Below are 27,510 nucleotides of genomic sequence, written 5' to 3'. Positions count from 1 at the left end.
TGTACATTTTTTTCTTCTCATTGTGTCTTCTCAAATTTTATTACTGACTGAAGGAGCAAATGTTAATTACGGTTACAAGTGGCCAGGAAATGATGTGAAGCCTGACACCCCAGGAGGTTCCTTTATGACACCTCTGCTAACTCATCTCTGGGGAAGAATAGATCAAAGGAATAGTGGACCTGTGTGCTGCTTTCCCGCTGAAAAATTGTGAGAGACCAAGAGATATCATAGCTGTCCATAACTGGGACATAATTCATAAATATGGCGCCCGGTTACAGAGGAGAGGTATAGGGTCTAGATATCCTCATGGCCAGGGTATCAAAAGCCAAGCTGCATGGGAACCAAGCCAACTGAAGAACACCCCTAAGGTTAGGCCTAGACACCCCAAGTTTGGTATGGGGTGAACGGTAGCGAGGTACCCTGGTGATTGGAAGCAATGGAACGGTTTTGCCATCTTGCAATCTAAAGTTCTGGGGTTTTGAATAAAAACCAAAATCAGCCAGTACCTCTCTGGAGGGAGGAGAAAGAGGCAGACCTCCCCCTCACAGCGACATCACGTCCAGGGGGTGGGGGTCAAAAACCCACTGGGTTAAAATTAGAAAGACTGGTCCAATTCTCTCCATGCTGTGCCAATTTGACACTTGCTATCTGATAGTGAGAGTATTTTGTTTCCTTTTTCCCATAACTGTTTGTATGTATTGTATGTCTATTGTTTTTAGCTTATTTTACTTTTCTTTTAATCTGATAAGTTTATGTGTTGATTGTACTGTATTTTTTATTTATATTAAAGTGTTAACTGCTCGTAGCCTTAATAAGTTTCAGAAGGGAATTACGTTACCAGGTCATTTAGCATAGTCTATGTAGTGAGTGCACGTTCTGTGTGAATCCTCAGTGTGCATTGTCTGTGTGCTAGTAGTAGCTATAGATAGTGGGGGTCATTTACTTACCCGGTCCCGTCGCAATCCAGCGGCGCGTTCTCCGTCGAGGATTCAGGTCTTCCGGCGATTCACTAAGGTCGTGCGCCCAATGTCCACCAGGTGCCGTTGCTGCGCTGAGGTCCGCCGGAGTTCGCCGTCCTATTCCTGGTGCATGTGAGTGATTGATTTTGCGACACAATTCGTTTTTTAAAATTCCGTGTTTTTTCCAAATCCATCAGGTTTTCCGATGGCCACGCCCCTGATTTCTGTCGTGTGAAAGCCAGCGCGATTGCGCCGAAATCCGATCGCATGTGCCAAAATCCCAGCGCAAAACTGAATAAGTCGGGAAACCCAACGAAAGTGCGGCTGCGGAGCCCTTAGTAAATGAGCCCCAGTGTGTGTCCAGATTAATTGTACGGCACCTAGAGGAGTGTGAATTTGGGTGTATCTGGTCCTGGAGTGGGCATCTCGTTAGCCATAATTACGAGTGGTGGCAGCTGTGAGAAGTGAGATTCAATCTGGGTGCGGAGTGCATGGAAATGCCATTTTGTGGAAGTGGGCGGAGCTTAAGGGCTAAATTCTCGGACTCCATAGAGTAGGTGCACCTAGTGTTTGGACTCCAGTGTGCGGAGTTCGTGACAACCTCCGTCTCGGATAAGGACCATATCTTATCTGTATCTTGTAGAGTAAGTCTCTGTGCACTGCTGCTTGCCGGCAGGAAGTGTCTGTGAACTTGTGTTATAATGCATGGGATAGGGGCGGAGATCACACTGCATCGTGCAGACAGGAGAAGAATCTGCCCTGCCCGACCATAGAAGATAGAGTATTTAGGGTTGGATCCCAGAGGGGAAACAGAAATTGTGTACACCAGGACTGATAGAGACAGGTTAGACTTATATCTGTAGAATACTGGATTTCTGTTAATAACAGTTAATCAGAGAAAGTGATATTTTGTTATCCTGAGTATATTTAGGAATCTTGTCTTCATGGGAGGGATACCCCTTTAAAGTTGATGCCCCTTTAAATAATTTCAAGTGTATGGATATACATCAACTTACCGTATATACTCGAGTATAAGCTGACCCAAGTATAGGCCGAAGTACCTAATTTTACCCCAAAAATTTGGAAAACGTATTTACTTGAGTAGAAGTCTAGGGTGGCAGCCACTGCTCTCTAATAAAAGCTCCGGTAGTCTCCCCTCATTAAATGAAATGTCCACAGACGTGCATGATAAGTAATGTCATGTATGTACACAGGGACTCCTCCAGCAGCAGAATAGTGAGTGCAGCTCTGGAGTATAATGTAGAAAGTAACGCAACCTGTTTAAGAATATATAAGCTGTGACATAAAGCTGCAGGGACATTCCTATCAGGAGGTCCAGGAGGTTCTGTACTGACCTTCGCGCTCTCGATACGTTGTGGAGCACCAAGCTCAGATCTCATAGGACAGCTCATGCTTCCAGACTGGTCCATAAGAAATATAAACTCTCCCATAGTCACCTCTTCTTGTGGATTAAGGAAATTGGGAAACAAACTCAACATGACAACTGGGTCGGACATAAAGGAGCCTAGAAAAAAAAACAAAACATAAAAAAGAGAATAAAAAGAAGAAGTAAACAATCCAGTGATGGATGTTATCCAGTTATTCTTACCTGGTGCCACCAGCTCAGGACTAAGCCCGACCTCTACGGCCACAAACGGTCTGTAGACTTCTGTGTAGTAAGTGAGTAACTCCACATCTCGATCAAACTTGTGCCCCTCCCCCAACGACACCTGAGAATGTATAAAAATAAATCACATTGGAGCGGTCAGTAGAAACCAGGTGCCGCGAAAAGTGCAGGACGAGCTCCTCGTGGGCGGGACTAAGTGTCCACCTGTTCTAGAATGTTCAAAATCACGCCGCCTTATTATTGGTTACCTCCAAATTATGGTGGGAATTCAAATTTTAACTGATTTAAGATTGGGCGGAGCCTGTTTTGACTTGCTCCGGATTGGCTACTGAGGTTCTGCAGTCCATGTATGGTTATTGAACAGAGGAGCTGCTCATCTTTCTTACATTTTACGGTTAATAACAATGAGATAAAAGTGTTGGAATTCTGATTTCCTTTCCTGCTTCCAGCATTTTCTCCGCTTATAAGCAGAGGGTTAATGTGCAAGTCTCTCCTCTATCCATCGATTGGACCAGGTGCTCTACCCAGTCTATAGGTGGACCCCATATCACTTCCTATGGCATAGACTGTATTCATGTTAATAGATGTGATCCATGTGCGTGCCCCCCCCCCCCACCTTGGCGGCGGTCTTGTCCTCCGTAGTGTACTCCACCGGGCTGATATCACAGTTGGATACTATCTTGGCGATGCCGTATGCAGACTGGAAGTGAGCGCTCAGACTCAGGGTGTACGGGATGTCTCCTATAGGCACCAGGGGGCGGGTGGCAGTGACGCTTAAGTTGTGATCTATAAAAAGTGAAAACGAAACAAAAACAGAGTTGCAACAACTCAACTGGGAAGAGACGGACAAGCAGACCTATGGTGATGGTCTACTACCATCTACTATCACCTACATATTTCACTTTCCAGTCCCTACCTGTTGGCGTGTACCTTGGGTTGAGGATGCTGGGAAGCACAAACCGCACGGCTCCATCGGCCTCTACCGGAAGCTCCTGCACATATTTTATGGTGATCTCAGTCACTTGACTTGGGGGAAGGTTTCCAACGCTACAGGTGAAAACATCAGAAGAATCCTCGTTCTCCTCCAGGAGAAAGGCCTGCCGGCCCAGATTTAAAGCATCATCATAGGTCTTATGAGCCTAAGGAATTAACAGAACGTTCAATGAAGGGCTAAAAAAAATTTTTTTAAATCTTTTTATATCATAAATCCAGCCAATGGGTCTTGTGCTGATGTCCCATGGATAGATACAACCAGCGATGAAGTACGTCGCTCATAGTTAAGCTCCATCATTGAATAGACCTGAAGAAGGACCATTAATAGTGGGTGAAAAAATGTTGTTCCGCTTGAGGATTTTGGTCCTGAGTCAAAGGTTCTGAGTCAAAGACCTCAAACAGTATCTTATGACAAGTATTTTTGATGTCTCCTGAGTGGTAGATTTGGGAAACCCTCTAGGAGAGCTATGTGAGACAACCACTCCCAAAACATTACTGGTCTTTCTAGCAATCGAAGAACCTAATTAGATGAAGGATACACCACCCCTTTAATTACTGAGAAATAACAAACCTGTTTCTTCTCCTGGAGATCGGCTACAATGGTTTTCCCCTCTATGGTGGCCTCGAAGCTGTAGACCGCAGAGTCTTCATCCATGGGGAACACAAAGATGGCCTCCACCGCCTTCTCCTCCTCATTCTTGTACTTGAGGGTTGCGGACACATCAGACACAAAACCTTTCACCTGGACATCCACCGAGATCCCCTTAAGAGGAACTGGATGAGTGAAAAGTAGAATGAACAAAAGGTAGAATATCCCTGGAAAGATACTAGCAGTGGTGGTCATGGTGGTCGTGGTGGTAGACTGGTAGAACACCAATCAGTTAAGAACCCTGAGACAACTATCACTGTGAACGTTGGGTTCTCCCTTCTGTGACTCCGAGCCACGAGTAGCGACGGAGCGGCGCAACGCAGAAATAGGGACCTAAAGGAAGGTCATGAAGCTATTTATACTCCCTATCCCCTTTGGCCCAATGGGGTTTTCCAGCATAACCACAGAAACATTTCTCTGCTACCTCTGAATATGTTACCCAACATGTGTATCAGCTTTAATGAACTGAAAACACCATGGGGAGAATTTTTATCTCATACATTGTTCTCTCTAATATTTGGTATGAAATGTGTGAAAAAGTCACAGATTTTAAAGGGAACCTGTCACCACATTAACAACTAGTGACAGGTTCCAATAGAGCCCTATTAACTAACTGACACCCTCACATCCCCATAAAATCAACTTTGTGAGCCGAAGGGGGTGTGTCCTGCTCAGCCAAGTCCTCCGGCCCTTCCCCAAGTCCTACACCTCTTTATCACCATACAGCACTTCATGTCCTGTGACCAGGGTGATGTCATGGAAGGTCCTGTTACATTTGTATAGTTTACCCCATGTATTTATCTGATCACATGAAATCACAGAAGCCTCCATGAAGGATGGGGAGGAGTAGTAATCCATGGGGGCATACTCGATCTGTCTGTATGCAAGGTAGGATAACAAAGTTAATTTTATGGTGATGTGAAACAATTTTTAGCTATAAGAAGGAGGGGATTTAGTTAATACGGCTCTATGGGAACCTGTCACTAGCTGCATTTGGGAAAAAATGTGGTGACAGATTCCCCTTCTAGAATGCCAAGATTCCCAATGTTTGGTGCTTATACACCCCCCCATACCGTTTCTCTGAGGGCGTACTAAGGCGGAACTTAGCTGAGGGGGCGTGGCCTCATACTACCTATCCGATTTATTACAATTTCCTCTATAAACTGGTGTCAGTGACAACTGGAATCCACATCAGCTTTAGGCCCCCTGACAATGTAGAAACCGCAGGCCCCCGAATCTAATATTTAAAAAAATGATTCCTCACCCGCCGTCCTGGAGCCCACAAGAAGAAGCCCACAGCGAGGAGCCGGCATCATGTGGAGCGGACCTGGAGATGAGACACCACAAACAAGGTCCCTGAGAGCCGTCTCGCAGAATAAAACTAAAATTATTTTTAAATCTATTCTTTTGGTAAAATAATTAATAAAATGTAAAGTTCTTTGCCCTGAGAAATACAAAGTATCGTCCAAAAAACAAACTGAAAGTAAACACAACGCAAACTTTACAGCCTGAGGCCGCTTTCCCTCGTGTTGTTTTTGTCACGTTTTTAAACGCATCCAAAACGTAAGCGGGAGGGGGTTTGGCCAAAACGCATGCGTTTCTAAAATTGTGGTGAAAACAGAACGTGGGAACCGGCTTTACAGTGTCAAACGAAAAAAAATTCCCAAAATTCCTGTACTCCTTCAGGGTTGTATCCAAAACACGTTTCACTGCGCCCAACAGAGGGACAAAGATATCTGGAGACAGAAATTCTGCTACTTTAGGGAGACGCCGAAAATTACTAGAAAGTTAGTAGTTTAGAGGAATCTCATCTACTCCAAATTAAAGCAATTGTACTATATCTATGCTGCTTATACATATCAGGGGGACTACAAATCCCATGATCCCTGTGCCTGGCAGGGCATGCTGGGAGCTGTGGTCCTGTGCTTCTTACCTCTCCCGCAGTGTTTATCCGGACTTGTAACTCGGCCGTAATGACTGTAGTATAGGCTGAATGTCACGTGCAGAAGCACTGCGGCAGTATTCTACCATGTGCGGTAATTACCGTATTACATGCAGGTAACCAACTAAGGAAGTGCAGCAGCGCGGTGTCTCCCGGTCAGCTGCGCGTATATTCCAGTATTTACGGCGGTTACGGATCTCAGTCATGGAGCGCGGATATTCTGAGGTAATTTTCCCGCCTCCTCAGTTACAGCAAAGGCAGAGGAGACATCTACCGTAATCACCCTAGTATGAGCGGCTCTTCTATTCTATGTGAGGAGACTAGTACGAAGCTCATTCACACAGTGCGGCAGAGCCGTAGCTCAGTAGTAGTGGCAACTTGTCAGGGTATGTGAGAGGCTGCACATGGAAAGATCATCACCCCCTATAACTACATGATATAGCAGTGAATGTAGGTAATGGTGTCCATACACTGCAGGTAAATCACAGGTAAGTTACAGCCATATCCCTCATAAATTAGAGGTAAGTTACAGCCCTATCCCTCATAAATTAGAGGTAGGTTACAGCCATATCCCTCATAAATTAGCGGTAAGTTACAGCCATATCCCTCATAAATTAGAGGTAAGTTACAGCCCTATCCCTCATAAATTAGAGGTAAGTTACAGCCATATCCCTCATAAATTAGAGGTAAGTTACAGACATATCCCTCATAAATTAGAGGTAGGTTACAGCCCTATCCCTCATAAATTAGAGGTAAGTTACAGCCATATCCCTCATAAATTAGAGGTAAGTTACAGCCATATCCCTCATAAATTAGAGGTAAGTTACAGCCATATCCCTCATAAATTAGAGGTAAGTTACAGCCATATCCCTCATAAATTAGAGGTATGTTACAGCCATATTCTTCATAAATTAGAGGTAAGTTACAGCCATATCCCTCATAAATTAGAGGTAAGTTACAGCCATATCCCTCATAAATTAGAGGTAGGTTACAGCCATATCCCTCATAAATTAGAGGTAAGTAACAGCCATATCCCTCATAAATTAGAGGTAAGTAACAGCCATATCCCTCATAAATTAGAGGTAAGTAACAGCCATATCCCTCATAAATTAGAGGTAAGTTACAGCCATATCCCTCATAAATTAGAGGTAAGTTACAGCCATATCCCTCATAAATTAGAGGTAGGTTACAGCCATATCCCTCATAAATTAGAGGTAAGTTACAGCCATATCCCTCATAAATTAGAGGTAAGTTACAGCCATATCCCTCATAAATTAGAGGTAAGTTACAGCCATATCCCTCATAAATTAGAGGTAAGTAACAGCCATATCCCTCATAAATTAGAGGTAAGTTACAGCCATATCTCTCATAAATTAGAGGTAGGTTACAGCCATATCCCTCATAAATTAGAGGTAGGTTGCAGCCATATCCCTCATAAATTAGAGGTAAGTTACAGCCCTATCCCTCATAAATTAGAGGTAAGTTACAGCCATATCCCTCATAAATTAGAGGTAAGTTAAAGCCATATCCCTCATAAATTAGAGGTAAGTTACAGCCATTTCCCTCATAAATTAGAGGTAAGTTACAGCCATATCCCTCATAAATTAGAGGTAAGTTACAGCCATATCCCTCATAAATTAGAGGTAAGTTACAGCCATATCCCTCATAAATTAGAGGTAAGTTACAGCCATATCCCTCATAAATTAGAGGTAGGTTACAGCCATATCCTTCATAAATTAGAGGTAAGTTACAGACATATCCCTCATAAATTAGAGGTAAGTTACAGCCATATCCCTCATAAATTAGAGGTAGGTTACAGCCATATCCCTCATAAATTAGAGGTAAGTTACAGCCATATCCCTCATAAATTAGAGGTAGGTTACAGACATATCCCTCATAAATTAGAGGTAGGTTACAGCCCTATCCCTCATAAATTAGAGGTAAGTTACAGCCATATCCCTCATAAATTAGAGGTAAGTTACAGCCATATCCCTCATAAATTAGAGGTAAGTTACAGCCATTTCCCTCATAAATTAGAGGTAAGTTACAGCCATTTCCCTCATAAATTAGAGGTAAGTTACAGCCATTTCCCTCATAAATTAGAGGTAAGTTACAGCCATATCCCTCATAAATTAGAGGTAAGTTACAGCCATTTCCCTCATAAATTAGAGGTAAGTTACAGCCATATACCTCATGAATGGTAAGTTACAGCCATATCCCTCATAAATTAGAGGTAAGTTACAGCCATATCCCTCATAAATTAGAGGTAAGTTACAGCCATATCCCTCATGAATTAGAGGTAAGTTACAGCCATATCCCTCATGAATTAGAGGTAAGTTACAGCCATATCCCTCATGAATTAGAGGTAGGTTACAGCCATATCCCTCATGAATTAGAGGTAGGTTACAGCCATATCCCTCATAAATTAGAGGTAGGTTACAGCCATATCCCTCATAAATTAGAGGTAAGTTAAAGCCATATCCCTCATAAATTAGAGGTAAGTTACAGCCATTTCCCTCATAAATTAGAGGTAAGTTACAGCCATATCCCTCATAAATTAGAGGTAGGTTACAGCCATATCCCTCATAAATTAGAGGTAAGTTACAGCCATATCCCTCATGAATTAGAGGTAAGTTACAGCCATATCCCTCATAAATTAGAGGTAAGTTACAGACATATCCCTCATAAATTAGAGGTAAGTTACAGCCATATCCCTCATAAATTAGAGGTAGGTTACAGCCATATCCCTCATAAATTAGAGGTAAGTTACAGCCATATCCCTCATAAATTAGAGGTAGGTTACAGACATATCCCTCATAAATTAGAGGTAGGTTACAGCCCTATCCCTCATAAATTAGAGGTAAGTTACAGCCATATCCCTCATAAATTAGAGGTAAGTTACAGCCATATCCCTCATAAATTAGAGGTAAGTTACAGCCATTTCCCTCATAAATTAGAGGTAGGTTACAGCCATTTCCCTCATAAATTAGAGGTAAGTTACAGCCATTTCCCTCATAAATTAGAGGTAAGTTACAGCCATATCCCTCATAAATTAGAGGTAAGTTACAGCCATATACCTCATGAATGGTAAGTTACAGCCATATCCCTCATAAATTAGAGGTAAGTTACAGCCATATCCCTCATAAATTAGAGGTAAGTTACAGCCATATCCCTCATGAATTAGAGGTAAGTTACAGCCATATCCCTCATGAATTAGAGGTAAGTTACAGCCATATCCCTCATGAATTAGAGGTAGGTTACAGCCATATCCCTCATGAATTAGAGGTAGGTTACAGCCATATCCCTCATAAATTAGAGGTAGGTTACAGCCATATCCCTCATAAATTAGAGGTAAGTTACAGACATATCCCTCATAAATTAGAGGTAAGTTACAGCCATATCCCTCATAAATTAGAGGTAAGTTACAGCCATATCCCTCATAAATTAGAGGTAAGTTACAGCCATTTCTCTCATAAATTAAAGGTAAGTTACAGCCATTTCCCTCATAAATTAGAGGTAAGTTACAGCCATATCCCTCATAAATTAGAGGTAAGTTACAGCCATATCCCTCATAAATTAGAGGTAAGTTACAGCCATATCCCTCATAAATTAGAGGTAAGTTACAGCCATATCCCTCATAAATTAGAGGTAAGTTACAGCCATATCCCTCATAAATTAGAGGTAAGTTACAGCCATATCCCTCATGAATTAGAGGTAAGTTACAGCCATATCCCTCATGAATTAGAGGTAAGTTACAGCCATATCCCTCATGAATTAGAGGTAGGTTACAGCCATATCCCTCATAAATTAGAGGTAAGTTACAGCCATATCCCTCATGAATTAGAGGTAAGTTACAGCCATATCCCTCATAAATTAGAGGTAAGTTACAGCCATATCCCTCATGAATTAGAGGTAGGTTACAGCCATATCCCTCATAAATTAGAGGTAGGTTACAGTCATATCCCTCATAAATTAGAGGTAGGTTACAGCCATATCCCTCATAAATTAGAGGTAGGTTACAGCCATATCCCTCATAAATTAGAGGTAAGTTACAGCCATATCCCTCATAAATTAGAGGTAAGTTACAGCCATATCCCTCATAAATTAGAGGTAGGTTACAGCCATATCCCTCATAAATTAGAGGTAAGTTACAGCCATAGTCAGGGCTGCCACTAGGAAGTTTGTGCAATGTGAGTCCCCACCTCTCACACATCGGGGGCTGGTGTAATATGAGTCCCCACCTCTCACACATCGGAGGCTGGTGTAATGTGAGTCCCCACCTCTCACACATCGGGGGCTGGTGCAATGTGAGTCTCTGCCTCTCACACATCGGGGGCTGGTGTAATGTGAGTCCCCGCCTCTCACACATCGGGGGCTGGTGTTATGTGAGTTCTGCCTCTCACACATCGGGGGCTGGTGTAATGTGAGCCCCACCTCTCATACATCGGGGGCTGGTGTAATGTGAGTCCTGCCTCTCACACATCAGGGGGTGGTGTAATGTGAGTCCCCGCCTCTCACACATTGGGGGTGGTGTAATGTGAGTCCCCACCTCTCACACATCGGGGGCTGGTGTAACGTGAGTCCCCACCTCTCACACATCGGGGGCTGGTGTAATGTGTGTCCCCGCCTCTCACACATCGGGGCTGGTGTAATGTGAGTCTATGCCTCTCACACTTCGGGGGCTGGTGTAATGTGAGTCCCCGCCTCTCACACATCGGGGGCTGGTGTTATGTGAGTCCCCGCCTCTCACACATCGGGGGCTAGTGTAATGTGGGTCCCTGCCTCTCACACATCGGGGCTGGTGTAATGTGAGTCTATGCCTCTGACACATTGGGGGCTGGTGTAATGTGAGTCCCCGCCTCTCACACATCAGGGCTGGTGTAATGAGTCCCCAGCTCTCACACATCGGGGGCTGGTGTAATGGGAGTTCCCGCCTCTCACACATCTGGGGGTGGTCTAATGTGAGTCTCCGCCTCTCACACATCGGGGGCTGGTGTAATGTGAGTCCCCACCTCTCACACATCAGGGGCTGGTGTAATGTAAGTCCCCGCCTCTCACACATCGGGGGCTGGTGTAATGTGAGTCCCCGCCTCTCACACATCAGGGGCTGGTGTAATGTGAGTCCCCACCTCTCACACATCGGGGGCTGGTGTAATGTCAGTCCCCACCTCTCACACATCGGGGGCTGGTGTAATGTGAGTCCCCGCCTCTCACACATCGGGGGCTGGTGTAATGTGAGTCCCCACCTCTCACACATCGGGGGCTGGTGTAATGTGAGTCCCCGCCTCTCACACATCGGGGGCTGGTGTAATGTGAGTCCCCGCCTCTCACACATCGGGGGCTGGTGTAATGTGAGTCTCTGCCTCTCACACATCGGGGGCTGGTGTAATGTGAGTCCCCGCCTCTCACACATCGGGGGCTGGTGCTATGTGAAACCTGCCTCTCACACATCGGGGGCTGGTGTAATGTGAGTCCCCACCTCTCACACATCGAGGGCTGGTGTAATGTGAGTCCCCGCCTCTCACACATCGGGGGCTGGTGTAATGTGAGTCCCCGCCTCTCACATATCAGGGGCTGGTGTAATGTGAGTCCCCGCCTCTCACACATCGGGGGCTGGTGTAATGTGAGTCCCTGCCTCTCACACATCAGGGGCTGGTGTAATGTGAGTCCCTGCCTCTCACACACCGGGGGCTGGTGTAATGTGAATCCTCACCTCTCACACATCGGGGGCTGGTGTAATGTGAGTCCCCTCCTCTCACACATCGGGGGCTGGTGTAATGTGAGTCCCCACCTCTCACACACCGGGGGCTGGTGTAATGTGAATCCTCACCTCTCACACATCGGGGGCTGGTGTAATGTGAGTCCCCTCCTCTCACACATCGGGGGCTGGTGTAATGTGAGTCCCCGCCTCTCACACATCGGGGGCTGGTGTAATGGGAGTCCCCGCCTCTCACACATCGGGGGCTGGTGTAATGTGAGTCTCCTCCTCTCACACATCAGGGGCTGGTGTTATGTGAGTCCCTGCATCTCACATATTGGGGGCGGGTGCAATGTGAGGGGTACATTCACACTTTGTATCCTTGCCTGGGTGAGCATACAGATGCATGCAGGAGAAAGGATGATTAAGCACTGCTCACCCCTCCCCTCTCCATAGAGTCACTTCCCTCTTCCAGCATGTCAGAGGGAGGTGAGGGGCATTCATAATTAGCAGCCTAGATCGCCGGACATCTTGTCCCCGTGCTCCATGCTGCTAATTATAACATTACTTTCTAGGTGATCCCAGCGTTCCAAGACTAGCAACGGTCAGTGCCGGGATTAACATGAAGAGCAGCGGAGGTGATTTCATTAAAATGATTCAACCAGAATTTGACAGAGGAAATCTTGAGTTTTATTTAAAAGTTGCAGTAGAAAAGAAAAGGTAATTTTTTCCCAAAAACAAAAAGAAGGGCAGAGTGTAGTCCCGGAGCGGGGCAGAGTGTAGTCCCGGAGCGGGGCAGAGTGTAGTCCCGGAGCGGGGCAGAGTGTAGTCCCGGAGCGGGGCAGAGTGTAGTCCCGGAGCGGGGCAGAGTGTAGTCCCGGAGTGGGGCAGAGGGGTTGTGAAGAAGGACAGTATAGGAGGCAGTAACTGCTGCTGAGACTCTGCTGAACAAGATCCTCTTCTGGAGGACTGTTTGGCCAGGGACATCCCATTGTACATCCACTACAGGTCAGAAACCAAACCCTGGAATCCACAGAAGATTTCTAAAACGTTAATCCAATTTTGCAAGAGTCATCCACAGAAGAACCTGGAAGAGAATAAGCCAATCGGTGAACATTGATTTTATATGCACATTGCACCCATCTAAGCTACCTAATGGGAGACTGCATCCCGTGGTGGAATCCAGACAAAATCTGTGTAAGAAACTAATTCGTTTTTCGAATCCTAATTTTTTCCACAACAAAATTCTACCGTGTGAACATCCCCTGAAGCCAAAGCAAGTGGGAGAAAAAGTTGTCAATTTACTTTGAACTGTTGCGTTTTCCACCAGCCCTGACCTACAACTTGTCCTCCTCTGCCATCCAGACTACTCTAAGACCTTGGGGCTCATTTACTTACCCGGTCCAGTCGCGATCCCGCGGCGCGTTCTCCGGCGAGGATTCAGGTTCTGACGGGATTCTCTTAGGTCGTGCGCCCAATATCCAGTAGGTGTCGCTGCTGCGCCGAGGTCTGCCGGAGTTCACTTGCTTATTCCCGGTGCATGTAAGTGCGTGATCTTGCAACACATTTAATTTTTTTAATTCCACGTTTTTTCCGAATCCATCGAGTTGTCTGACGGCCACGCTCCACCGATTTCTGTTGCGTGAAAGCCGGCACCGAAATCCGATTGGGTGTGCCAAAATCCCGGCGGAATTCGGCGCAAAATGGAAAAATTCGGGAAACACGACGGAAATGCGCCTGCAGAGCCCTTAGTAAATGACCTCCACGGGGTCAACTTCCTGGATAAAGTCGTCTGTGTAGATGATTCATGCTTCACCCATTGTTATTGGATATGTATGACAAGTCGAGTTCTTACCTTATTATTGATTGTCCGTCACCTACTGGGGCTGGTCACTGGATGGAGCATCACTCGTAGGTTCTAGGACAATAAGAAGCAGTTGTTATGGTAAACTCCTTGAACTACGGTATATTAAAATATCCAAAGCAGAAGCTCTACCTTCATTCTTGACATTTGGCACCACCTCATTTGGCTCCTTGGAGGTCTCCACCTTATCATCTGGAGAGCATTCATGAAAAAGAAAGTATAAATCCTCAGAAAACAAGCCCTAACTCAGTATCACCACACTGTGGGGCACATTTACTTACCTGGTCCTGTTGCAATCCCTGAGGTGCATTGTCCGGCGAGGATGAAGTCCGGCGCGATTCACTAAGATGGTGCGCCCAATTTCCTGCATGTGTCGCTTCCGCGCTTGGGTCCGCTGGAGTTCACCTTCTTCTTCCCGGTGTATGTAAGTGCATTGTCTTGCGACACAATTAGAATTTTAAATCCCGCGCTTAATCCGAATCAGTCTGACCGCCACGCCCCCCCATTTGTGCCAAATGCAGTTGTGCCAAAATCTGATCGCGTGCGCCAAAAATCCCTGTTAAATGCGGCGCAAATTGGAAATAGCCGGGAAACCCAACGGAAATGCGGTCCGTGGACCCTTAGTAAATGTGCCCTTGTACGTCCAATGCCGTGATCTGCTCTTAGATGTCCTACTCATGACAATGCTTAGGTCAAGTGTGGTCATTATTTCGTCAGACTTACCCTGTGGTTGTACTTCATTGTTTGCTGACGGAGTCTCATTTTCTGCGACTGGAGCCTCCGTTACTGCTGAAGAAGTCTGTTCTGTGGATGCATCTTTAACTGATGGGGCTTCTTTTTCTGTGGGTGGTGCCGCACTCTCTGAGGGTGGAGCCTCACTCTCTGTGGGTGGTGCCGCACTCTCTGTGGGTGGAGCCTCACTCTCTGTGGATGGTGCTGCACTCTCTGTGTGTGGAGCCTTACTCTCTGTGGGTGGTGCTGCACTCTCTGTGGGTGGTGCTGCACTCTCTGTGGGTGGTGCTGCACTCTCTGCAGATGGTGATGCAGTGTCTGCTGGTGGTGCTGCAGTCTCTGTGGCTGGTGCTGCAGTCTCTGCTGGTGGTGCTGCACTCTCTGTGGGTGGTGCTGCAGTCTCTGCTGGTGGTGCTGCACTCTCTGCGGGTGGTGCTGCAGTCTCTGCTGGTGGTGCTGCACTCTCTGCGGGTGGTGCTGCAGTCTCTGCTGGTGGTGCTGCACTCTCTGCGGGTGGTGCTGCAGTCTCTGCTGGTGGTGCTGCAGTCTCTGCTGGTGGTGCTGCAGTCTCTGCTGGTGGTGCTGCACTCTCTGTGGGTGGTGTTGCAGTCTCTGTGGGTGGTGCTGCAGTCTCTGCTGGTGGTGCTGCACTCTCTGTGGGTGGAGCTGCACTCTCTGTGGGTGGAGCTGCGCTCTCTGTGGGTGGCGCTGCACTCTCTGTGGGTGGTGCTGCAGTCTCTGCGGGTGGTGCTGCAGTCTCTGCGGGTGGCGCTGCAGTGTCTGCTGGTGGTGCTGCACTCTCTGTGGGTGGTGCTGCAGTCTCTGTGGCTGGTGCTGCACTCTTTGTGGGTGGTGCTGCACTCTCTGTGGGTGGGGCTGCACTGTCTGTGGGTGGTGCTGCACTCTCTGTGGGTGGTGCTGCAGTCTCTGTGGGTGGTGCTGCACTCTCTGTGGGTGGTGCTGCAGTCTCTGCGGGTGGCACTGCACTCTCTGTGGCTGGTGCTGCACTTTCTGTGGGTGGAGCCTCACTCTCTGTGGGTGGTGCTGCACTCTCTGTGGGTGGAGCCTCACTCTCTGTGGATGGCGCCGCACTCTCTGTGGGTGGTGCCTCACTCTCTGTGGGTGGCGCTTCACTCTCTGTGGGTGGAGCTTCTGTCTTGGTTGCTGGAGCCTCAGTTTTTGCAGGAGACTCCTTTTCTGCAGATTCAGCTTTGTTGTCTACTGGTGGAGCCTCATTTTCTACCTTTGCAGCCTCAGAGCCTCCTGATGGAACCTCAGCCTCTGCATTCGGGGCATCGGCTGAAGGAGACTCATTTTCCTTAGATCCAGTTTTACTGTCCTCAGCAGGAGCAGCGGTGGATAATGTCTCCTGCTCAGTGGACATTGCTAAAATGAAAGAACAAAAAAAAGTGATGCCAACTTAATAAGACCTTAATAAGCTTCCAAAGATGGCTCAGCTTCACATTTGGTGCTCTGCTGAGGCATCATGGGATTGATAGCATGATGCAGAGGAAGAGCAGGGAATAGACCAAATAGAATATTTTTGCAGTAAACATACATGAAGTGCAGAGCGTGACATGTGACAGTCATGAGAGGGCACAAGGGGGGAAGATGTGTTTCCACTGGAGGTTTTTAAAGACTTCCTTCTGGGAGAGAGAAGATTCTTGAACCGCATGTAACCTTATCTGCTACAGTCGCCATTCAGCGTTCATACCCTCCAGCAATAAGAATGTGTACGGTACATTACTGAGAGCAGATCTAGGTCATTGCTGCAGGGAAGATGATCCGCCATAGGGTCAATGTTAGGCATTTTAATCCTAAAAATTTCAGCCTTTGAATGTGAGATAAAAAGTAAGGTTTTGTTCAGGTCTTTTCGGATATTAAAATTTCCCTACAATCTCCTAGACAGATTGGGGCACATTTACTTACCTGGTCCTGTCGCGATCCAGCGGTGCGTTCTCCAACGAGAATTCGGGTCTTCCGGCAATTCACTAAGGTCGTGCGCCCGATGTCCACCAGGTGTCGCTGCTGCGCCGAGGTCCGACGGAGTTCACCATCCTATTCCTGGTGCATGTAAGTGTGTGTCACGCAACACTGTTTTTTCCAAATCTGTTGTGTTTCCCGACGAAAATGCCCCCCCTCTTTTCGTCGCATGCATGCCGATGCGACACAATCCGATCGCGTGCGCCAAAAATCCGGGTAATTCGCCGCAAAACGGTAAAATTCGGAAAACCCGACGGAAAAAACGCAATTGGGACCCTTAGTAAATGTGCCCCATTGTTGTAGCTCCAATCTGCCATAAACTTAGAATTCCCCCTTAACTAAAAACAAATACATAAATCACCCCTGTTGGAGTGTTTATATTGTTCTAGTATTGCCCCAATGGTAAGTGACACTGTATTATTATAGCGGGCAGGAGATGGGGTCGGCTTAGTATATTTAAAGGGAACCTGTCAGCAGAAAGTGACCTAATTAACCACTGCCAGTATGTTGCCAATCAGCTGAGCAGCTTCCAGATTGTGTTTCTTTCGCGACCCGTGATGGCATCATCCAGAAAATGAACGTTGATCTGAGTCAAAGCCTGATGCATGGTGTCAATCACAGAGGAGGAGGCGTGCAGAGCTCCCCACCTTGATTTCAGTGTTAAACTCTCCGCCCCGTTGACTTTTATACAACCAATTTACAGCTCAGCTTCAAAGTTAATTTTCTGGATGATGCCTCCACACTGGACCTTGAAAGAAACAAAAACTGGATGGTGTTACGCTGTTTGACAATATACTGGTAGCGGTTTATTAGACCAATTTGCCAAAGACAGGTTCCCTTTAAGGCAAAAGAAACAATGGACACTCGTGTGGACCACCCTGCATGACAAACATATTTACCAAGATCAGGCTCTGTGGTCCCTGGCATAAGTAATAATTTCCCCATCTACATGTGCAATTTAAAAATGTAAATCTTTCAACCTTACTCCGTGCACTGAGATTTAAGACAGAAGCTGCCGGACGTGTCTCCAATCCCCTTAGGACAGTGGTTCTCAACCTTTCTAATGCTGTGACCCCACAATACAGTTCCTCATGCTGTGGTGACCCCAAACCATGAAACTCGCAGTAAAAACACAGTAAAATTGCGGCTCTGATGGCTTTAGGCGACCCCCGGTTTTGGTCGTTCGACCCCCGCTGGGGTCCCGACCCACAGGTTGAGAACCACTGCCTTAGGAGATCATTAACTTTTTAATGTCAGCAATAATAGTCAGAATATGTATGTTTTCTCCGTGTTTGAGTGGGTTTCCTCTGGGTCCTCCGGTTTCCTCCCACACTCCAAAACATACTGGTAGGTGATTAGATTGTGAGCCCCATTGGGGACAGGGACCAAATTGGCAAGATCTTTGTAATCTGTGTGCGCTATATACATAAAGAATTATTATTATTAATTAATTGAAGATACAGAGGGGACATCACTGAACATAACTGTATCTACTATACATAGAGCGGAGTCACTATATCTTAGCTGACTTTTTATAGAGATGGCAATCTTACAAAGTGTATCTAAGCGGCCATTATATACGCATCCACCTTACATAGAAACTGTGTTTCCAAAATACTTATAGATATTTTCGGAGCTTATGTAGGTAGTTATATCTTTGACCCAGTGCACTGGATATGCCCTGAGCCCTGTCCCTGGCTCTTACCTGGTGATGCTCAGAATCTGCTGTGCTGGAAGAGGATGGTTGTCCGCACTGTTTATAAGGTGGTGTACTTGGAGAGGATGGATATATCGGCACGGTCTATAAGGTGGTGTACTTGGAGAGGATGGATATATCGGCACGGTCTATAAGGTGATATACTGGCAGAGGATGGAAGTGTGCACTGTTTATATGGTGGTATGCTGGAAGGGGTGTGCACAATGCGGTGGATCACAGAGATGGGTGTGTAGAGGCCCCGTACTCTTTATACTGCCTCGGGGCTGAGATGGTTAAAGAAGACCCTTTCCTTCAACAAGGAATCTGAACTTTGAAACAGATATGGAACTGACTGACAGAAGGAATGTACGCCTGATCCTAGAGCAATAGAGATTCTCTGTTATGTGTAATATTGTCTATAGTGTGGCTGTATCTAAGCCTAACATGTTTGAAGCGGTTTTCTGAGCTATGATCTATAATACCATCTGCAGAGCTGACGTGCCTAAGCCTCTGTTCAGATCATATTCGAAACGGCACATTTGCCATACACCTTCTTTATGAAAGATCTGTAACTTTTGATATAAATCTAATTTTTAAAGTATTAGAGATGGTTGGAATTTGGGTTCAATGGGTTCATCTGAATTTTGTGGAAAAAAAAGTAAAAAAAAATAGCTGTAAATTGGGGCAAATAAGGGCTAAAAATGGTGTGGTTACCAGGGACTTTGCCGAGCCAACAATGGCTAAGGAAAGTAGTTAAAATAATAACATTAATATCAACAAAGAAATAATAAAATATAATTTTTAATAAATGCTGTTAATGTCAGTACACTAGAAGACGGTATGGGTGTAGTGATGGGTGGACCTGACCAGCTTTGATTGTGGGAGAGCAGCTAGAAACTTCAAATAATTGGCCATTTTTGCATTAGTCAAAACACTGCAAAGAGTGCCTCAAGTCCCATCGGATTGTCTTCACCCCACTCCACCTCTTTTTGCAAAGCCACCCACCTCACCGCCGTTCAAAACAGCAAGGACTTCTCAGCAACAGGTCAAGGAGCCGTCACTAATGCTCTACGATAGCTCTCACAGCTGGGATCAGTGGCCCATCCACCCCTCTGCCCCAGTTGTAGCCTTCCCAGATGCCAAACAAGAATCTGGTGAGTGAACAAGAGTGATCTGGTGCCCAACAAGGATCTGTTGAAGGGTGAGGATGTGGACGTTGGTGCATCACAGGACATCTACTATGATAATGAAACCAAAGTGCTGGATTTCTGTAATGGGTAGACTGTCAGGGAGGGCAGCGGTGAGGGCTTGGTGGAAGAAGATCTGACGGGTAATTACAAAGTCCTAGACCCAACAAGCTGAAGTTAGTTCAGAGGACGAGGTGATTGTCACAAAGCCATAAGTAGCCAGCAGAAGATGTGGAAGGATCCAACGTAACCTGCTACCACCCATCGTGCCCACGGTTGAGAATTCAAAGGCCAGGCCAGATGATTTCCCAGGCAAAGCATTTTTTTAAGCAATGTTCAGAAGAAAAATCCTGTTATTTGTACTATGTACTGCCAGTCTCTGAAGCGAGTAATAATCTGAGCGCTATGTCTATGGCCGGGCAACTGCAAAAACAAAACATGAGCTGCAGTGGATGACGCACCAAGAAAAACATGGAAACATCTGAGGCTCCCTCTGCTGCTTCGGAAGTCACAGCCTCTATCATCGCTTCTCAAGTGACAAGGCCACCTGTCTCCACGTAATGATAGAATGTGACACCACCAATCATGTCCGCACCTTTCCAGGGAAGAGTTCAGCTTTCTATCCCCAAACAATGGAGAGAAAGCAGAAGTTTTCCCCACCTCACCCACAAGTCCTGCTCCTGACTGGGGCTGCCTCCAAATTGTTGGCCATGAAAGTTACCATTCACACCAATATTTGATGTGCCAACCAGATAGAATTCCACTTTACATATGCTGGGCAGGGTGTGTGAGCAGCAGCAGGCAATTGTTGAGTTCCAGCTGTAGATTGCCGGTTTTAGCATTCCCATCCCCGTAATTTGTCTGCTAGAAAAACACTTAAGGCCACGATAGAGGATGTTATTTTGGCACAGGAGGAAGAGGTGTCACGCCAGTCCACACATGGCTTGCTGGTTGGGTTGCTGGACCAACAGGGGCCAGGTACTCCACTACCCCGCCAGGGGACAGTTTTGGAGAAGAAGAGGAGGAGAAATAGAAGGAGTTTTGCTCTCAGCAGGGTATCAACCTACGCAGCTCACTGTGTTACCGAAGTATGACTGGAGGGATACTAAGGAGGAGAAGACAGACCCCACCCAGGATAACCGTCCATGCCTCTGTGAAGCCACTGCATGCTCCAGTGCCTCCGCAACCAATACCGAGTTGCCCACATAGTCAACAGTGACCCCCTTGTTGCTGTTAAGATAAAACAACATCCTTGATGTGAACCATACCGCAGTAAAAGAATAGAGGCGCACCTAGTAGAGTCATTACTGGTGAAGTTCCCATCTGACATTGAGGGGTCAGTGTCAGCACGAGGCCAAGGCGGAGAAGAAAGTCCACAAAACAGCGATGGGAAACGGCACCATCTCGGCAGGGAGGGTTAACATGGCCACAATGTGAAAGACTGGGGGGGATTTACTAATTGTGGCGCAAGGACGAGTGTCAGCATCGGAGATCAGTCTCCGGAAAGCACAGCCCGATGTATTAAAGTGGTGCACGGAACTAATCAGTCGTGCGCCAGAAAAATGCTGACAGTAATGAAGTGTGCGGCCACATTTTACATGCACTGCGCCTTAATTTTGTTCTCTGACCAATTTTTCCTGGTCTATTGTGCGCCTAAATTTGCGCCTAAAAATGCGGGCGAAATACATGTAAATGTGACGCATAATGTGGAACGTTAGGCCACGCCCACTTGCGGAAAAAAACCCCGTAGGTGTCAGGATAGTAAAAAACATCTGTTATTTCTGGCGCAAACTCATTATAAATAATCCGCACAATTCTGCACCAAAAAAACGTAATATGCCGGCATTTTTTGGGCGCAGATACGATAATACATGTCCCCCACTCTGTTAAATTCTCCACAACATCCATCAGTGCCACAATCGGATATATGGGGGGTCATTTACTAAGGGCCCAATTCACGTTTTCCCGACGTATTACCCGAATATTTCCGATTTGCGCCGATTGTACCTGAATTGCCCTCGTATTTTGGCGCACGCAATCGGATTGTGGCGCATCGGAGCTTGCATGCACGCCACGGAAATCGGGGGGCGTGGCTGAACAAAAACCCGACGGATTCGGAAAAAACGCCGCATTTAAGACAACAAATGTGTCACGAAAATTACACTCACCTTCACCAGGAATAGGCCGGTGAATTTCAGGGCATTCCAGCGCGCCTCCGGGGAACTTCAGCGCAGCAGCGCCACCTGGTGGACGGTGGAGGAACTACCTTAGTGAATCCCGGCCGGACCCGAATCCAGCGCAGAGAACGTGCCGCTGGATCGCGAACGGACCGGGTAAGTAAATCTGCCCCATGTTCCATAGTACCAGGAACCAGACTGTGGCCCACATTTATCAAAAACAGTGCAAACTGCATGTGCAGCGTACGACAGATTCATGAAATGTGTCACGTGGTCTTTATGAATGTGGCGCTCTGACTGTACCTTTCTTTTTTGGTGCACTTTGTTCATGCTGCAGAATTGTGGTGCACGTCAGTAATAAATGTGGCGCACGGTCCGACTAAAAAGTAACTCCCCTTTTGGTGCTTATTTTTTCTGTCTTGTTGGACACAGAGCAGCTGCAACACAGAACTGGTGCAGACACTTTATAAATGCATGTACTAGCAGTCTGCACATTTTTTTCAGTGCAAAGTCATACAGAAAACTTGCGCAAAAGCTTTAATAAATGTGCACCTGTGAGTCTCCTGGCAGTGGTCATTCTTAGGTGAATCTGATGACACATCTCTTGGTAATGGTGTCCTTCCCATTCCTATTCTGGGGTGGTAAACTGGACACGAGACCAGAGCTTGTCCTCTATGTCTTAGAGGTGCTGGACTACCCTGTGGCACGTGGCCTATCATAACATGTGTCCAGGGATTTCATCACTAAAAAAGGGATTCGACTATTCACAGCTGATGTGGACCTTCTTATATTCATTAAGATGAATCTGTCCTGGATCCCACAGGACTTTGCTGTGCCAGTGCTTGATTGAGTGGCTCCTCTGACAATTGTATACATTTATTTGTTTGTTTTTCTTATTAATTAACTTTATATTAATTATTATTTAGAGTACTCTACACTATCCATTTTTTGCAGGGCAACGAGAGAGGAAGAGGCCGGTTTTTCCAATAGCCACTAGTGGTGATGCATGGGAAGCCACCCTGCTGGATCCACGTTATAAAGACAAAATAATATTGATAGAAAAATGAGAGAATGCACCAGTGGTGGAGTTCCCATCAGACATTGGGGATCATTTACTAAGGGCTCCGCGGCCACGACTTTTTCCATTTTGCGCCAAATTCCGCCGGGATTTTGGCGCACGCGATCGGATTTCACGTGACAGAAATCAAGGGGCGTGGCCGTCAGGATGCCCGACGGATTTGGAAAAACCGTGGAATTTAAAAAACTAAATGTGCCGCAAAATCAAGCACTTACATGCACCGGGAAGAAGATGGTGAACTCCAGCGGACTTCGGCGCAGCAGCCACACCTGGTGGACATCGGGTGCATGATCTTAGTGAATCGCCGGAAGACCCGAATCCTCGACGGAGAACGCGCCTCTGGATCACAACAGGACCGGGTACGTAAATGAGCCCCATTGGCTCTGTGATGGTTACAGAGGACTATGCTCTTCTGCTGTATCTTTAAAAGCCTTTGGGTGCTGCAACCAAGACATTTATGCTTGTACTCGTCAGCTTCATGGGACCTTCATAGTGGTGGAGCCGCCACATCATTGAGGAATCGTTAGATAACGTTTCTCCCTCTCTGTATTGGGGATGCAGCTTGATTGTTTGGCCGTGTAGTAACCAAAATTGATCCATATGATAAAGATACTGCAGAACTTAACGAATATTATTACCATCCGAATGTCGCAGCAGAAATCGAGACTCATCAGACCAGGCAACGTTTTTCCAATCTTCTACTGTCCAATTTTGATAAGCTTGTGCAAATTGTAGCCTCAGTTTCCTGTTCTTAGCTGAAAGGAGTGGCACCCGGTGTGGTCTTCTGCTGCTGTAGCCCATCTGCCTCAAAGTTGGACGTACTGTGCGTTCAGAGATGCTCTTCTGCCTACCTTGGTTGTAACGGGTGGCGATTTGAGTCACTGTTGCCTTTCTATCACCTCGAACCAGTCTGCCCATTCTCCTCTGACCTCTGGCATCAAAAAGGCATTTCCGCCCACAGAACTGCCGCTCACTGGATGTTTTTTCTTTTTCGGACCATTCTCTGTAAACCCTAGAGATGGTTGTGCGTGAAAATCACAGTAGATCAGCAGTTTCTGAAATCCTCAGACCAGCCCTTCTGGCACCAACAACCATGCCACGTTCATAGGCCTCAAATCCCCTTTCTTCCCCATACTGATGCTCGGGAGAACTGCAGGAGATTGTCTTGGCCATGTCTACATGCCTAAATGCACTGAGTTGCCGCCATGTGATTGGCTGATTAGAAATTAAGTGTTAACGAGCAGTTGGACAGGTGTACCTAATAAAGTGGCCGGTGAGTGTAGATGACAAGTATCAGATGGAGTAAAACCAATTAAAAGTGTACAAAAGACACATGAAAAATTACACTAGTGGACCCCACCTAATAACTAAGGTCTACATAAAACAATAAGTAACGTCAAGTAAAAGACTGTCCCAACTGGTAAGTTACAAAGTGCTGTATGCCATAGAATTCTCCATCCTTGAAAATTATACAAAGTGCTTAATGCAAAAAAAGGGACACACACAGTCATAACATGGGGAACCCCTGTCAATGTGAAGTCAAATGCAATATAAGTAATAAATAGAGAACGAGGCTCCCTAATGCCAGAACCAGAATCATGGGATGGGACAGGAGAAGTATTGTCTCAGGTTTGTGGCTGGAGGCACACTTAGCAACTGGACTGGGCCGAAGGGGCCGTCCGATTTCCCCACTGATTAAAAAAACCCTAAACCCTAAATATCAGTTTTAGATTTTTTTGATGTGACCCTTGATCATGTCCCCCACCAAGATAACATAATCACCTCCAAGCCCGACAGACGCCTGGTTAGATGCTGCCACCAACTCACTTATGAGAAATGCGCAAAAGAATGCCAGCGCAAAACTACACTGAAGCAGCAAAGACTCAAAACATGAGGAGCAAACATCTACTGCGGCCAGGCATAAACACTGCAACAAAGAAATAGGCTGGCGGGAGTCTCTACAGATGGCACCTTCCCTCATTCCCTTAACAACAAAACGACCTGGAAATCCTTTGTAACATCCGGTACCCCCCATAACTTAAGCACAAAGGCTTCCCCTGCTAGCCCTCTCCTAACCGCTGTTATGGACAGGCCCTGCGAGCTCAAGAGAGCAAGGTTACGAAGTGTGGTATCCTTCGCTGTTGTTACCCGATCCCTACAATCTCGAGTACAAGCACACCCGAGGGTGGGAAATGCATTGGTCAAGTAGCATATAGCCAGTATATACAGTACTTAGCCCCAAGTCGTATATAGCCTGGAAGTCCCCTGTAGTATATAGCCTGGAAGTTCCCTGTAGTATATAGCCTGCCAGCCCCTGTAGTATACAGCCAGCCCCCAGTAGTATATAGCCAGCCAGCCCCATGTAGTTTACAGCTAGCCCCATATACTATACTGGCAGCCAGCCCACAGTTTGCCAAGCAGAGCGCATGGACACGTCTCTGCCGGCTAATACAGCGAGAGAAGACCGAAGAGCCGCACCGAGGAACGGGAGCAGGACCGGGCATAAGGACGCAGGAGGGTGAGTATGGAAGTTTATAATTTTTATTATTGACTCGTGTATAAGCCGAGGTGAGGTTGTTCAGCACATTTTTTGTGTTGAAAAACTCAACTTATACACGAGTATATACGGTATACCACTCACCCCACGACTTGCCACGACTGCTCCTAGGGCTCTCCGCCATTGAAGACTGCCGCAGTGGTGCTAGCTGCACGTCACCAGTTCCCACAGGTAGGGAGTCAGGGGCTCCCCTCTGGGTCGACCAGGGGGTGGAAATCCCTGAAACGCTGGAGCTGAAGACAAGACAACACATCAGCAACCACGTTAAGTTTCCCCGACACATGCTTGGCCCTGAAAACTATGTTGAGTTGTAGGCAACGCAGAAACAAATGCCTCAACAGTGCCAAAACCTGTAACGAACTGGATGTGAGGGCGTTCAATGTCTGATAACCGTTCATTATCAGACCAGAAATGGATCCTCCTATTCTCCATATCATGGCCCCGTAGCTCAACTGCAACAACAATTGGGAATAACTCCAGCAAGGTCAAATTTTTTGTCAGTGCATCCTGCGACCATTGTGGCGGCCAGCGTTCGTCCGACCACCTCTTGCGAAATATGGCACCGTAGCCGATCCACCCTACCGCGTCCGTATACAGCTACAAGATAGAGTTATCAATTTCAGGCTCCAGGAAAGCCGTAACCCCACTATAATCCATTAAAAAGGACCTCCAAACCCTCTAGTCATCCTTTATTACAGCCGTCAAGTGGATATGGTGATATGGTTTGGATGTTCCAGTCATAGCCAGGAATAGCCTACTAGAGAACACTCTGCCCATAGGATAAGTTCTGCATACAAATGCATGTAAGCGCTGCATAAATCAATATCACACGAAAGGCGAGCCAGTTTCTTGGCCGGAAGGGTCATGTTCGTTTCTCAAGAAAGTCAGGCGTAGGGCAGGACCCTCAGTCTTCTCAGCAGACAAAGAGATAGCGAAATAATCTACAAAGTGACAAAACATGTTTAACAGCCTCAAGCATTCTGCTGAATCCTTTTAACCTACAAAAAGGAAGTCATCAGGTAATGGATGATCCAATTCAAACCTGACTCAAGGCGGATGACCCATTCCAAAAAGCTAGTCAAAATATTTGCAAGATATTGAACAGCCCATTGGCAGGCACATGTCCACAAAGAAAGAATTGTTAAGCTTACACCCAACTAATGGAAACATGAAGGATGCACCAAGAGGAGGTGGAAAGCTGCTTCAATGTCTGACTTTACCATAAGGGCGCCGGGACCGTCTTTATTCACCAGCAATACTGGCAATAGATGTGTAAGATACTGCCACCTGCTCCCGTGGTATGCCATCATTAACCGAGTTGCCCCGACGATAAGAAAGATGATGTATCACCCTAAACTTACCCGGTTCTTTCTTTGGCACTAAGTCTAAGGGGTAAACCCGCCGATTATCGAAAGGCAGGGCAGTAAAGGTGCCCACCGTTCTGTCTAATTCAACTTCCTTCAACAGTTTTTCAGTAACTATCTCAACATTCTCCCTGACCGATTTTAAATTGTCTGCTAAAACCAATCCAGTCTGTGGAACAAAGGGAATAAGAAAACATAAAGTAAAGCCATCAAGCAGCACTTTTTCTTCCTGCCTCAGACGGTAGCTGTCCAGCCAAAGCCGCATCCTTTGCACCCGCACTGGGGTCCGGCCCCCTGCCACTAGCAGCAGATTTGGTGGAGGGCCAATGCATTTTAAAGCAGCAAAGCGCCGAGTGGGCCCCACCGCAGATGGAGCACTTATGCTTGAACCTACAGGAAACAAAAAATTGGCAGTGGCCCTCATTAAACAGCCAACATGATCCCGGCTTGGAGGCCACCCCGGACTGGGAACCCGAGACAACTCCTGAAGGAAATGGAGACTGAGGTTTCTGTGACATCATCAAATGTATCCACAAATCCATCACTTTTGTCGCCCAACCAACGTCCAGTCTGGCCGCTAAGCTTTGGAGCCGTATAGATTGTATGTAGGTAGACAAAAAGGTCCTGATCGCATTCTGGCTTCTGTTGCGCTTTTATGCTGGTTAACACTACAAACGCCTGCAACCAATTTCAAAGCGCTACTCCTTGTCTACCGTTAACTGATCAGGAGACAACAGGGCCAAAATATCCACAAATTCAAATTTAACTATTTTTTCCCTCAGTCAGCCGCCACGTGGGTGCTCAGAGGGGCCTCCCCACAAAAATATGTATCTCTGAACCGCATCCTTGCTGACCCTGAAACCTGCGTATGCGGCAACGATGTCACCCCTAATGCCGCCTTAAGGGCGCCAACCACATGTACAGAGGATTTTTTTTTCACGCACTCTCACAGGACAACTCACCAACGGCAGATACAACTGGAGGCGTCATCACTGGAGTTGTAG

General features: G+C 46.5%; 1 protein-coding gene and 1 long non-coding RNA gene across 10 annotated transcripts in view; both read right to left on the bottom strand.

Annotated features, from left to right (window-relative positions):
• Positions 1–6,547, bottom strand: part of LOC140114908 (von Willebrand factor A domain-containing protein 5A-like) — a 31,203-nt gene extending 24,656 nt beyond the window's left edge. For 7 of the 9 annotated variants that reach the window (XM_072132743.1, XM_072132745.1, XM_072132747.1 and 4 more), the window contains exons 1-7: positions 6,162–6,545; positions 5,493–5,555; positions 4,151–4,353; positions 3,503–3,725; positions 3,203–3,372; positions 2,569–2,689; positions 2,315–2,484 (exon numbers count right to left, since the gene is read on the bottom strand). In XM_072132743.1, the coding sequence (XP_071988844.1) occupies positions 2,315–2,484; positions 2,569–2,689; positions 3,203–3,372; positions 3,503–3,725; positions 4,151–4,353; positions 5,493–5,544 (939 nt within the window). In that variant the 5' untranslated portion in view covers positions 5,545–5,555; positions 6,162–6,545. Of the gene's footprint in view, positions 1–2,314; positions 2,485–2,568; positions 2,690–3,202; positions 3,373–3,502; positions 3,726–4,150; positions 4,354–5,492; positions 5,556–6,161 lie in introns of those variants that run through there. The other 2 variants (XM_072132750.1, XM_072132751.1) reach the window with 2 other exon arrangements.
• A 5,994-nt stretch (positions 6,548–12,541) lies between these two features.
• Positions 12,542–14,613, bottom strand: LOC140134751 (uncharacterized). The gene is made up of 4 exons (XR_011856403.1): positions 14,456–14,613; positions 13,865–13,924; positions 13,724–13,786; positions 12,542–12,955 (listed from the first exon to the last, which is right to left on the bottom strand). It is a non-coding gene; the product is annotated as an uncharacterized lncRNA (long non-coding RNA).
• Positions 14,614–27,510: the final 12,897 nt, after the last annotated feature.

The sequence above is a fragment of the Engystomops pustulosus genome, chromosome 1 (assembly GCF_040894005.1).
Source record: "Engystomops pustulosus chromosome 1, aEngPut4.maternal, whole genome shotgun sequence".
Classification (NCBI taxonomy): domain Eukaryota; kingdom Metazoa; phylum Chordata; class Amphibia; order Anura; family Leptodactylidae; genus Engystomops; species Engystomops pustulosus.
Note: the sequence above shows the minus strand (reverse complement) of the source record. Positions and strands in the feature narration are given on the sequence as shown.